Source organism: Euprymna scolopes, chromosome 19, assembly GCF_053919585.1.
Source record: "Euprymna scolopes isolate OS-2025 chromosome 19, ASM5391958v1, whole genome shotgun sequence".
In the NCBI taxonomy this organism is placed as follows: domain Eukaryota; kingdom Metazoa; phylum Mollusca; class Cephalopoda; order Sepiida; family Sepiolidae; genus Euprymna; species Euprymna scolopes.
The window spans coordinates 116490319-116504198 of record NC_136500.1 but is presented as its reverse complement, the minus strand read 5'-3'; the positions used below and the strand labels follow the sequence as shown (position 1 = coordinate 116504198).

Genomic DNA, 13880 nt, shown 5'->3' with positions numbered 1-13880 from the left:
TATTTTATAGTTTTAGTTTTTTGTTAGTTATTAAATACTGCAAGTATATTTGTTATATTTACACCAAGCCTCAAAGAAAAAGAAAATGTAATTGTGTTCAATCAGACGTGCAGACATGCTTGTATATATATATATGTATACACACACACACATGTACTCACAAATACACCTTTTAACTTGTCCAAATGTAAAATAATTCTTTATCTTTTGGAAAAGAAAATACAATCACTTTTGAACCAGTTTTATATATCCCTTGGCAATTTCTTTGAGAATTGAAATAGAAGATAACTATCCTAATAGTCGTTCTATCACCTAACTGTGGCCATTGTACTTTATTCTATGACGTCAGCAGGTTATGTGATTTTAATGGAAGGGCCTTCTATTTACATTGGCCACGCTTGAATAAGTAAATATGCATGTTTTGTGTGTGTGTGTGTGTGTGCAAAAGAAAATATAGATGGGATAAACATTAAACAAGTATCTTATTTATTAAAGAAAAAAGTGATGGTTTTAATATTTAAATTCATATCTAATGGCTACAAAAAAAAAAAAAAGTTGAAAAACTTTGGTTCTGTTTATACAATTCAGTTGCAATCTAAAAATATTCATTTTCTAAAAAGAAAAAAAAAAGTTGAAATTTGTTTAAGTTAGTGAGAGATTAATTTCAGATTGACAGCTTAAAGGCTTCAAAATCACTTTATAATTTTACACGGCCACAGAGAAATCAGTGCAACAGCCATTTACCACAATTCATTGTGAGCGTTTCTCGCCTCTACATCACAAGATGTACAATTATTTTGTTGTTATTGCTTGATTATATATTGAAATAATTTTTTTGAAAAAATAGCATAAAGTATTAAAATTCAATTTTTAAAAAATCCCCAGAATGCATTTTCGTTTCTAAATACTAAAGTATAGATTTGTTAACACTAGAATTCTCAACCCTTCAGAAAACAATCTATATCAAGTGCGCTGGAATGAAATCCTCAACTTTATTTTATACTTTTTCTCATTTTTTACATTTTTTTTTTTTTTTCTAAAACTGTAAATACTTTGTGACTTATCAAAATTTGAAAATCATTTGGAAACTTAATATGTTGGACAGAAAAGTATATAAATTTTTTTTTTTTTTTTAAAGTTTGCATAAATTGTATCGTACTAATGCAGAATACGGACCACACAAACATTTAGAAACCCATTCTTAACATGGGGAGAGGAAGGTATTTTTAAATACTCTGTAATTTTATTTAACAATTTAAATAAATTACGCACCATGTCACCGTGCTATTTTTCTTTTTAAATAGTATTTGAAAGTTGAATTCAAGCTTTATTATATCTTTTTAGTTTCGTCTTTTCAATTTTTTTCAGTGGGTCATTATCAAATAAACACTAATCTACCAGATTATCAAAGTCAATATTTCTAAGACGTGCATAGGTTCCAATGCAACATTCTAATCGATCAACCGTTTTTGAACCACTCAACGTTTATAAGTCAAATTTCGCAAATTTAGCTTTTTTTAAACAGTTTGGCCTTTGAATTTCACCCCTTTCTGGTTATTTTATATATATATATATATATATATGTTTTTAAAATATAATTAGCCACTGACGTGTTTCGTCATCTACGACTCAGAGTGGCTGAATCTAGCAAGATTCTAAATCGGAGTCTCATGATAACAAGCCTGAACTCTTACAATTGGACCATCTCGCATGACTGTTTGGATATATCACAATTTACGTAGATGTTATTTTATTTGTTTTTACTATATGTTTTGAATAAATTCAATTATTTACATGAAAGTGCATTTTTACCTAAATGCGATTTGGGAATAATTTTCCCTTTTATCAATTTGGTACCTCCAAATGGGAAGCGGCATTATATATATATATATATATAAAAAAAAAAATTCTTGGATTTTTTACCCTTCACCGGACTATCCATTCATGTGAAATCTTTTTATCATTTTTCTTTTACCTCCTATTCCCCTTACCTCACCCCTTTTTTTTTAACCAAATAAGATCTGTGACTTACTTGTAGTTTCATTAAATACTTTTATATGCAAAATTCGATCCCGCATTTTGCTAATTCCTGCCCTCTGATGAGAAGGAGAGTATTTCTTCGAAACTCCGCGGATTAAGGACTATCCACTTATCTTGTGCTTCCTTTTTTAAAATTAAATATGTTTTTAACTCTTTTTCAAGAGGTCTTTTAACAGGTTTTATTAATCATTTGTTCAGTATATATATATATATATATATATATATATATATATATATATAGAGAGAGAGAGAGAGAGACAAGTATTATATACTCTCAACACTAACCATGCTAATGTTTCGGAGCAAATTGGTATGTTAAAAAAAATTGTTCCTCATCAGGTGAGAGAAATGAAGTTTATATCTGCTATTCAGAGCATCTTAGCAGATATAAACTTTATTTCTCTCACCTGATGAGGAAAAATTGGTTTTTAATATACTAATTTGCTCCAAAACATTAGCATGGTTAGTGTAGCGAATATGTAATGTCTATAAATAAAAATATATTTGGCTCTTTTTTATTGAGCCCTCTTAATAACCCTGTTTTAATTAATGGGTATTATCTCCTGAATACCTTTAACCTGGTGTGTATGTGTGTGTGTGTACACACACACACATATGTATGTCAGGTCATGTGCTACTGGTACCATGTAACCAAGTACTACCTGCCTCATGGTCAGGTCACCGGCGACTAAACTGGTTCCCTCACCAGACTTGTTTGGTGAGGAGGGTGACTAGTCTCCCTGAAGAATTAAAAACAAGACCTTCCAAAGGGCGAATGAACCCTTTTTCAGGTCAATGACCAACTAGCACCATGTGTGTTTGTGTGTATGTATGTGTGTGTTGGGGTGGAGAGGGCTCCCCTAAGCTGTGGTGAAGGCAACCTTTCTAGGAGAAGCAAATCTGATTTTTAAAAAAACATGAAGCGGGAGACCAGTACCCGCATTAAGCTGGTCTGCAGTTTAACTTGTTGCTGGCTATCTTGCTCTTGCTTGCATTTTGAACCAAGAGAGAGACTTAGTTGTACAAAACTAAGACTCTGTAACATCATCTGTGTATAGATACTCCCTCGGGCATTTGTCTATTAAAATGGTCCTTTGGCGATGGAAGTCATTTTTGGGCTTATGCACTGTCTGAGAGTGTCTGAGAGAGTGGCACTCATCTGACAAGACATTGCAATCATCATATATATATATATATATATATATATACATACACACAGCCTTTGAGACTTTACAGTCGATTGAAAATTTCTTGGGGCAACTAAAAGTCGTAAATCACTCGCGCGCCAGTCAATAAAATTTCTTTAAATAAAGAAACCAGAAAAATTCATTTATTTTACGACCCTCAAATATGCGGTGAATTAGAATGACCTATGTCTCATCATTTGTGAATTCTTTCATCTCTAGCTGTGAGACCATTGGAATATGTATTGAAAAAAGAGTAGTCATGCTAAAGGTCAACAAGAGATCAAATTTACACATTCGCGTCACCTTCATTTAGCTCTCTGATTTTGAAATTCATCTGGAAAAAAATTTCGACGTTAAAAACTACATACACTTCATGCTTACAAAAGTAAAGACGAACATTTGAAAGGAAAAAAAATGCATCGTTCCGTCAAGCACGCACCGAAAATTAAATTATACAAGTAATCATATTTTTCTCAATTATATCAATTCAGATATTTGCATGCTCTTTTTTGCACAACTTTAAAAAAAATCATCGATACCCAATTTTAAAAATAATATTCTAAATTTTAGAATGTTGTTCCGAGGTGAATTCTTTGTTTTAATAGAAACAAAAGAGACCAATTTCTGTTCTATATCGGCTTTTTTTCCATAAATTACAAAGAAAAATTAACCGTTTAAATTTTAAAAAGATATTAAACCATGCCAATTTTCTAAGAAATCTAGTTCATTTCAGCTAAATGGTATTTTTTTTTTTTAATATCGGAGATTTCGGGCCACTGAGATCTCGTACCACAATCATGAATACCCAGAGATTTTGTAACACTTTTTTTTCAACACCCGCGGTTTAGGCTAGATATTTTAATTTTTGTATGAAATTTTACGACATGATTTGGGTATCGGAAGAATAGTTTGTTGATATTTTTATTAAGAATAAAGAAGAAAAATATAATTAAATTGTAAAATTATTTACTATTATTGACTGAAACAAAGACATAAATTCGGACGAGTAAAAATATTTTGGGGCGAGTAAATTTTCCATCACACTCGACCGGCGGTCGAGTGATTTTTTTTTTTTTTTTTTTAAATCTCAAAGGTTGTATATATATATATATATCTTCAAGTTTCATCGCCCGATATTTACAAAGGTTTTTCCCGGACAAATTTTCTTCCTTTTTTTTCTTTTCTTAATACATAATTTTCAAGTTTCATCATACAACATTTACAATTTTTAAATTAACAAGAAAACTCTTTGGTATACCTACGTGTGTGCACAATTTTTGATACCAATGCATTTATTGAACCGTGCTGAAATAGGGTTATTATTTAGTGCACCAGTATCAAAAATTATGCACACATGTTAAATCTTTGAAAATAAATTTTCTTTTAGGGAACCCAATATTGCTAATATACCATTAAATAGAAAATGCTTTGAAGAATCTATACCATTAAAAAAAAAAAAAAACTTAATAAATAACTGCGCATTTTGCTAAAAATATGATAATTTCTTTCAGCAATTTGTTGTTACATGATATCAACTCACCTATGGAAGATCATAAAGCCTACACACAGTTTGTATTTACAAGCAGTTATCTCCCCCTTTCCTTTTTGCTGTAGCTTGCACTTGACTTAGTTTACAGTGTGGAGGACTTGCATCTACCACACTCTCGTCCAGAAACACTTGGTCCTGATAGCAAGGCAGGGTCAAGACGACTAAGTGTGATACTAAATACAGAAGTTGTCTCCAACACATATGGCACCTAGTGTTCCCAAAATGGTCACCCATCTGCTACTAGCCAATCTCATCGTTGTTTAACGTTAGGGATTATGTAGGTAACAAATATATATCACTAATGAAAAAAGAACTAAACCCTTACAAAGTTGATTCTTCACTTAATTGTCAAAACAAATGTTAAAAACACATGGAAATTAACAAGACTAAATAAGTTCATTTAGTCCTATAAAGGCTATCATAGTTTCTTCCAAACTATCATTAAATTTTGGATTTTTTAATTTTGCCATACAAAATCTATAGTGAGATAAAAGATGGAATTAATTGTAAATTACTTATGTAATATTTTTGCATATTCCGATAGCAAATCATCCTAAATTTTAGACAACAAAAAAAAAAAAAAAAAAAAATTAATTGGTTAAAAAACCTTTGAAAAAATATTCAAATGTGTTATCCATCGAGACAAAAATGGTGGTGAATTGTGTTTTTTTATTTTAAAGTTCTATTAGAAATATTATTCTGCTTTTCGTATAAAATTTAGGCTTCTGGAAAAAAAAGTCGCTCAAGAATGGATTTGAATAGATTTTAATTCGTTTAAAAAATCTTTTTAAAAAAAAAAAATTGGTCTTTTTCATTTTTTGGTCGTGCCTAAAGAAATCTTTTCAACGAAAAAAAAAAGATCGAATTTATTTATTTTCTTGTTTCTATCCGAATCCCAGTTAAATGAACGATTCTCTTTCAATAGCCGGCATGCGTGTTTCGTTTCATATCCCCGACATTTCATATTTCGCAATTTTGATTTACCAGGTGATTTCGGCCATTTTTATTTTTTTTTCACACACACTATAAGTCAAAATAGCCAAAAACAGATTGTAAAACTTTAATTTAACTTGCAAGTACTATTTAAAAATAGCGTGGTTCAATAAGTGCACTAGCATCCGTTTTTTATTATACTGTTAGGTGAACGTACATTTATTATATTGTTAGGTGAACGTATATTTTTTTATTATATTGAAAGGTGAACATATTAATAGTTACAAAACACCTTCCTTATGTTAATATATTTCTAAATTATTTCAGCACGGGTATTTTTTACAACCTGCCCCAGCGTAGTATAGACACCCCTCTAACCTCCCCATGTTAAGAGCTGCTTTCGAGGTTGGGGGTGTAGTAAAAAAAGGGGTCATGTCAAGTTTCTTTCCAACTCCTCAAAAAACTTTAAAATGACATTTAAATGTTTTCAGTGGTGCTGAAAACGAGTATCACATTTAAATTTGGGGCAGATACATAGTTTTCATGATATGAAGAAATTACTTTTTCAAAACGTGGAGGATCACTTTCCTATATAAATTTAACGTAAAATGAGCACCCACTTTCTAACCACCTAGTAATTTCTTCATATCAAAACAAATTTAACCGATATTCATTTTCAGCACTCCCGAAAACCGGCGCCGTTTTTTTTTTTACTAAGAGATTTGTTCATTTTTTCATAAGTTAGGATGCTAATAATGCTGTCAGTAAGCTTACATGAACAGCTTTAAAAAAAATATACTTTTGTTTTTCGTTCATTTTTTCTTTTTTTTTGTTTAGGTGGGTATTTATTTATTGAACTTGCATAGTTTTTAACAGGTGCTTCTGTCGTTTAATCGACCGTTTTTCCATAAGTAACGTGCCGACATTAACCGAGCAGAAGAATCGTTTAATATTTCACAAAAATTCTGTTTATATTAGGGGGTGGTGGAGGGGTGGGCGTGTTGTGGCGGCCGCGGAAACACCACTCGCCCCTCCACCACCCCCTAATGTAAACAGAAGTTTTGTGAAATATTAAACTGCAGAAGCACCTGTTAACAACTACACAAGTTCTATAATGAAAAAAGAACGAAAAACATAAGTACGTTTTTGTAAAATTACTGACAGCATAATTAGCGTCCTAAATTATGGGATGAAAAAATGAATGAATCTCTTGGTAAAAATAAAAACAGCGCCGGTTTTTGGGGGTGTTGAAAACGAATATCACAGTTAAATTTGTTTTAAAATATTTTTTACGACCTGCCCCAGCATAGTATAGACACCTCTCTAACCTCCCCATGTTAAGAGCGGCTTTCGAGGTTGGGGGTGTTTATCTCGAAAGCCGTTGGGGCAGGTACTAAAAAAATTTTTTTTAAAAAGTCAATGTTAAGTTTCTTTCCAACTTTAAAATGACGGCATTTAAACGTTTTTGGTGATGCCGAAAACGAATATCAAATTTAAATTTGGGGCAGATAAGTACTGTTCATGATATGAAGAAATTACTTACAAAATTACAGAAGCGTGCGTTCTATCCCAACTATCATAAATGGACCCGAGCCTATCCTTGTTTTATCGTTATTTCCATGGCAGGTGCTCGTCTGAACTCCAATCTCTGGTCCCCTCTCGCCAATCTTTCACGAAAAACACCCGTCTAGCTGAATCCACTGTGAAAAATTTCCCCCACTCTTTATCTGTGCCTAAATCAAAACGTGGATTCCATGAACAAAGTTTCTTTCTTAGAACTGCACGCCTGTGGAACTTTGTTCTGTCTGCCTAATACCCACCTGACTACAACCTGGATGTCTTCAAGTCCAACGTTAACAAATTCCTAATGAACCGCCCCCTTAAGTAAACACTTCATCAAATCTCCACACTAACGTACTGTACTTGCAATAACCCTTATCCCTGAGTGGCTTCTGGGCCTTGATAAGTGGTGACCACCATGTAAAAAAAAAAAAAAGGTAATCTTGTCAGCATCAGACAAAGCTAAACTCTTTGCAGCTAATTCTACCCTTTGCGACCAAGGCCGCCAACCTCCAATATTTCCTCCAATATCAGAAAACACGCTATGTGATATACAAATATCTGTACGTGATGTTGCCAAGCTAATCAAGAACCTTGATTCCAGTAAAGCAACCGGCCCTGACGGTATTCCAATTATAGTACTCAAAAGACTTCAACCAGAACTAGCACCCATACTTACAAAACTGTTTAAATCTTGTCTTAAGGAGAATTGCTTCCCATCACCCGGGAAAATCTCATCAGTATGCCCTGTATTTAAGAATTCAGGTGATCGCTTATCTCCCTCTAAGTACAGGCCAATAAGTCTCCTGTGCGTCATGAGTAAGTTGCTGGAATCTGTTAAATAGAGAAGTAATCAACCATCTCAGCAAAAATAACGTTAGTGACACACAATATGGTTTCCTTTCTGCTAGATCTACAGCAAATGTGCTTACAGTTATATCTCAGAGGATTAGTGAATCTCTTGACGGAGGTTACCTTTCTAGGGCAATTGCTCTTTACATATCAAAGGCCTTTGATAGAGTATGGCATAAAGGTTTACTTCACAAGATCTCCAGCTACGGTATAGCTGGAAATGTCTTATTTAATAAATCATTTCTCTCTGATAGGTTCATAAGATGGGCAGAAATCAGAAGCTCACAGTATTAATGCTGGAGTCCCTCAAGGGTCCATCCTGGGCCCAACTCTCTTCCTAATCTACATTCATGATCTTCCAAATCACATCCTTACATCATTCATAGACATTGATGCTGATTACACTACTATCTATGGTAGCACATCTAAGACCGTAAACGACCAAGTTCTCTCCGATTCTCTCTCCTCTGATCTTGAGCATGTGGTACAATGGGGAAAGAGGTGGCTTGTTACTTTTAATGCATCTAAAACCAAGCTTTTATCTTTACATCAGCAACGCTCTGATCCCCATCTGGCATCAATTGAAATGAATGACTCTCGTCTTGAGGCTTCATGTTTTGACAAGCTTTTGGGTTTGACCTTTACTCTCGATCTTAAATGGAACACATACATTAAATCCGTTGCCAAGGCCACTGGAAACATGGTGGGATCCTTCTATCGATCCAGTAGATCGATCACTGCTGATGCAATTCTCTATATAAGAGCCAGGTACGCCCAAGGATGGAATACTGTTGCCACATTTGGGCCGGAGCTCCTAGAAAGGATTTATCCTGCCTTGATAGAGTTCAAAATAGACTTCATAGCCTCGTAGGGGATGTCCTTTTCTCTTCCCTGCAACCTCTTTATCACAGAAGAGATGTTGCGAGTTTGCTTTATCGTTATTTTCATGGCAAGTGCTCAGCTGAGCTCCAATCTATGGTCCCCCCCCCACTTCGTCGAATTTTCACAAGAAACACCAGTCTAGCAAAAAACACTATCAATAATTTCCCCCACTCTTTATCTGTGCATAAATGTAAACGTAGATTCCATGAACTGCACTGCCGATGGAATTGTCTTTCTAGCTGACTACAATATGGTTGTCTTCAAGTCTAACGTAAACAAGTTTTCGATGAGCCGTTCCATATACAAATTTACCGAATTTCTATTACTAACACTTACTATATTGTCCAATTTCTACTGTACACTCTTTAACCCTTTTCCTAGAGTGGCCTCTTGCCCTTGATAAGTGGTGATGCCTATGTTAAAAAAAAAAAAAAAAAATATGCAGAAATTACTAGGTGGCCAGAAAGTGGGTGCTCCTTTTACGTTAAGTTTATATAGGAAAGTGATCACCCACTTTTTGAAAAAGTAATTTCTTCATATCATGAAAATTACTTATCTGCTCCAAATTTAATATTCGTTTTCAGCACCACCGAAAACCTATAGAAGTCGTCATTTTAAAGTTTTGTGAGGAGTTGGAAAGAAACTTGACGTTGACAAAAAAAAAAAAAAAAAAAAAAATGAACAAGCCGTAAAATTAATTCCAGAGGCCCCCATAGCTAAATATTCATCGGCTCCGATGTTGTGCGTTCTAGAGACCTTTCATTGATCTGAAAAGAGAGCAAAGAATTTTGGCGTGTGGCTTTGTTATTATTATTATTTTGGCTAGAACTTTGCGCTTTTCGGATTATTTTGCTATATTTTGCTGGATTTTTTTCTTTTTTTGGGGGGGGGGATTAGAGAGGTAATTATTAACAGGAAAATTGGTGCAAATCCAGATTAGCACTTGTGACGATAAACAAAAATAAAGAAAACCGGGTTTGTATTACTGTACACATAGATTCGAAAAAGTTGTCAAAAAACAAATATATAACAAATAAATGTTATCAAAGGCAAGATAAGTTACTTTTCTACCAAACTGGATATATTTTTCGTGTTTTTATTCAATGTAACATGTTTATTCAGCTCGAAAAGCATACAGTGTTTACCGATGTATTGGAAAATTCAAGATGGCGTCTGATTCTCTCTTTAACACGGTAAGTTTGGGAAAACGTGTTATAAATAAAAACCCAGATAAAATACTGTTAAAAACTCGCTCAATATATGTTACCGTGACATAGGTTGACATATATTCGGCGGGTTTTTAATAGTATTTTGTATAGTTTTTTATTTATAACACCTTTTCCCAAACTTACTGTGTTAAAGAGAGAATAAGACGCCATCTTGAATTTTCCAATACATCGGTAAACACTGTATGTTTTTCGAGCTAAACAAATATGTTACATTGAATAAAAACACGAAAAATATATCCAGTTTGGTAGAAAAGTAACTTATCTTGCCTTTGATAACATTTATTTGTTATATATTTGTTTTTTGACAACTTTTTCGAATCTATGTGTACAGTAATACAAACCCATTTTTTCTTTTTATTCAAAAATAATTAAAATTTCAATTGTTCAAAACATGTTTTTTCCAAAGCTTATTGGGAATTTTTTTTTTTTTTTTTTTTAATTACCATATTTTCATGAATATGCTCTAAAAATGTTTCAAAACTATCTAGTATTTTTTTCGTTTTTCATGTTTAATTTTCTACTACTAATCTTGATATGTATTTCAGCGATTATCGCCGCAAGTGCTAAGCTGGACTTGCACCAATTTTCCTGTTAATAGTTACCTATAATATCCAGTAAAAAATAAAAAAATTAAAAAAAAAATTAAAAAAAGCGCAAAGTTATTTTGAAAACCATTCTTAACATGGGGAGGGAGGGGGTGTTTTGTAACTATTCTGTACGTCAACCTAACAATTTAATTTAAAGAAAAAAAAAGTAATTAAGCTTGAATTTAACCTGAAAAAAAAAAAAAAAAAAAAAAAAAAACTAAATATAGCACGGTGGCAAAAGTACACAAGCACCAAAATATTTTCCTACAAATAGTTAAGTCTGTGATAGACGATAATAATTTTACGGCAGGGGCGGGGGCTCGATTAGGTCCGCCCCCCCCCCCAAAAAAAAAATGGTAATTATGTAGAGAAGGTGCCGTCCCGTACGGAAACTTGTGTTTATTAAATTGTTAGGTGAAAGACTTTCGCCTAACAATTTAATAAATTGGGTAGCTCGCCGTGAAAACATTTTCATAATTTTTTTTTTTTTTTTTTTTTTCACGTGTACAAATATTTTTCCCCTTTTAGAAATTAAGTTTAGTCCTTTATCTTTCAAATACAATCAAAAAATAGTCGGAAACCTACAAAAAGATTATGACAAATCGGCTTTCAAAACTAGGTCCCCCATTTTTTGTCCGTACCTAGCGAAACGACGGAATAATTACAAAACATCCTGGTAAAAAAGTAAAATAAAAAAAATAAAAACGAAACTAAAATGAAAATATGAAAACTCCCGGAAACTGCCAGATACGATACAGTTCGTAGACTTCAACATTCAAAAATTATTTCTGATTAGAATTAAAGATTAGAGTAAAAAATTGAAATAAATAAAACAAGTCGAATATTTGCGATCCTAAACGAAAGAATTATTAAGGACAATTCAAACGGTTGAGCAAAACAAAACCAACCCAAACAAAAACGATCTTTTTCATCCCATCCCCCCCCCCCCGGGGTGGGGAATAAATCAAAATATTTACCTTTAAAGCGTACTTTTCGCCCGTTTTCCGATCAAAACACTCCAAGACTTTACCATTTATGCCAAGTCCAAGAACTTTGTCTGTGATTTTATATTCCTCGAGAATGGTGGTCTCTTTTGGACGAAAACTTGCACTCGACATTATTCACTTTTGCGGACTGCGACCATTAATCTCAATTGTCTTTTCAGGAAATAAAATACAAATAATTAAATCACTACGTAATTTAAAAATTAATTTAAAAAGACAGATAAAGAAAAGTTGGGCTTAATTATACTTTATTTCTTTTTTCAATCTTAATATCCAATTTCTTATTTCCTTCATGTAATAAGTGTCATATTTCCTGACACACCAGTTGACATGACAAGAGAAAAGTCTAAAGTTATCAAAGAAAATTAAAAGAAATGCTTGTAATATATGTATTTTTTTCTTCTTTATTTTTTTATTTTCACCTTTAATATAATTAAAAAACGAAATATATATAGATCACGCATGAGAAAAAAAAATACAAAGAAATTGGATATAAACAAAAAATAAAAATAAAAAGTTCCAACTAAATTCTTTTTCAAGCCAATGTTTTAACTGCTAAATATCATGGACAGGACAGTAGTTAATTAAAAAAAAAAAAAAAAAAAAAAGAGAAAATTAAACACATAAAGAAAACATAATTTAAAAAATAAAATAAAATAAAAATAAACTTTTTTCTATTACATTTTAAAAGTACTTTTTCACAAAAAGGTGAAAAATGTAATTAAATCGTACTAATACTAAAAAAAAACAGATATACTTAATTACTATTAATTTTACATTAAAAGTAAACTATATTTAAACAAATTTAGGGGGGTAGTATATTATTGTTAATTATTTTAAAAATAAATAATACCACACACACACAAATAAAAAAAAAGGACAAACAGTCGCACCTTGTGCCTTCTTAAAGACTTGGATATAAAAATAAAATAAAAAGAAAGTTAGATCGACTTTGCTTGAAGAGAGCCGGACACTTGAAAAGGTCGTTTTTTGTTGTTTGTTTTTCTAATCCAGGATTATTGGTTAAAACAATATCTTATATAATAATCTGTACAGTAAAAATGTCCCCAGTTTAAATAAAAGTGAAGTTGTTTGTGGTGTCCGACGTTGCTTTTCGGTCTTTGGAGTAGACGATGGATGGGGGGAGGGGCACTAATCGGTGACGCGACACTTTCTACATACTTTTCGTGACCTATCTAAGAATATGTGAACTACGTCACTAAAAATGTTGTCAAAAAACAAAAACCGAAAACGAATACCAATTATGTGTGGGCGTGGTCACCTGTTGTTCCTTTCGCTTTTCTTTTTTCTGTTTTCTTTTTATTTAACGTTATTTTACCAAATTTATTTTCTTGACCTACAATAAAATATGACCTTGAATCAATTGCATACTCACGTTTCTTACAGGCAATATTTATTTATTTTTTTTTTAATTTCCACTTAAAAAAACACACCATGCGAATAGGCATCCATCATTTTCTTCTTTTTTTATTTTTCTTTTTGACATTTCTGGGATTTCAAAAAAAAGTCAATCCCGTTCGTTTACATATGCCGTAAACATAAATATCTTCACTCACACTAAATTTTTTTAAATTAAATTACATAGATCTACTATAAATATGCTAATAAAGCGAACCTTTGGTTTACTTTCGACAGCTTCGTAACTTAAGCTTTTCTTAATTTAACAAGTCCCCATGAGCGATGTAAGGGAGGAGGGCCGGAGGGGTACTGGTACTGTTACTGTTTTCTAGATCAGAATCAATCCATTCCATTGATGGTTATTTTTTTTTTTTTTTTACATGAAGTATTTGGTACTAATGCAGAGAGTGATCCGGACGTAAATAATAACGTTATTATTTAAAAAGCCATTCTTAACATGGGGAGGGGAGGGTGTTTTGTACCTATTCTATACTTCAACCTTACAATTGAATAAAAAATATATCATAAAACTTTAATTAAACTTGGAAATACGATTTTAAAAAATAGTGCACTAGCACCAAGTATTTTTTAGCTCCTTACATTAAGTGGTTTTATACCTTGTCTGGGGCGATTTCCAT

The 13880-nt window shown here is 32.4% G+C and overlaps 1 protein-coding gene across 1 annotated transcript in view; it reads right to left on the bottom strand.

Moving 5' to 3' along the window:
- Positions 1–13044, bottom strand: part of LOC145239895 (MAP kinase-activated protein kinase 2-like) — a 198872-nt gene extending 185828 nt beyond the window's left edge. Inside the window, exons 1-2 of the mRNA XM_080103514.1 lie at positions 12717–13044; positions 11797–11976 (exon numbers count right to left, since the gene is read on the bottom strand). Of these exons, the coding sequence (XP_079959640.1) occupies positions 11797–11937 (141 nt within the window). The 5' untranslated portion in view covers positions 11938–11976; positions 12717–13044. The remainder of the gene's footprint in view (positions 1–11796; positions 11977–12716) is intronic.
- Positions 13045–13880: the final 836 nt, after the last annotated feature.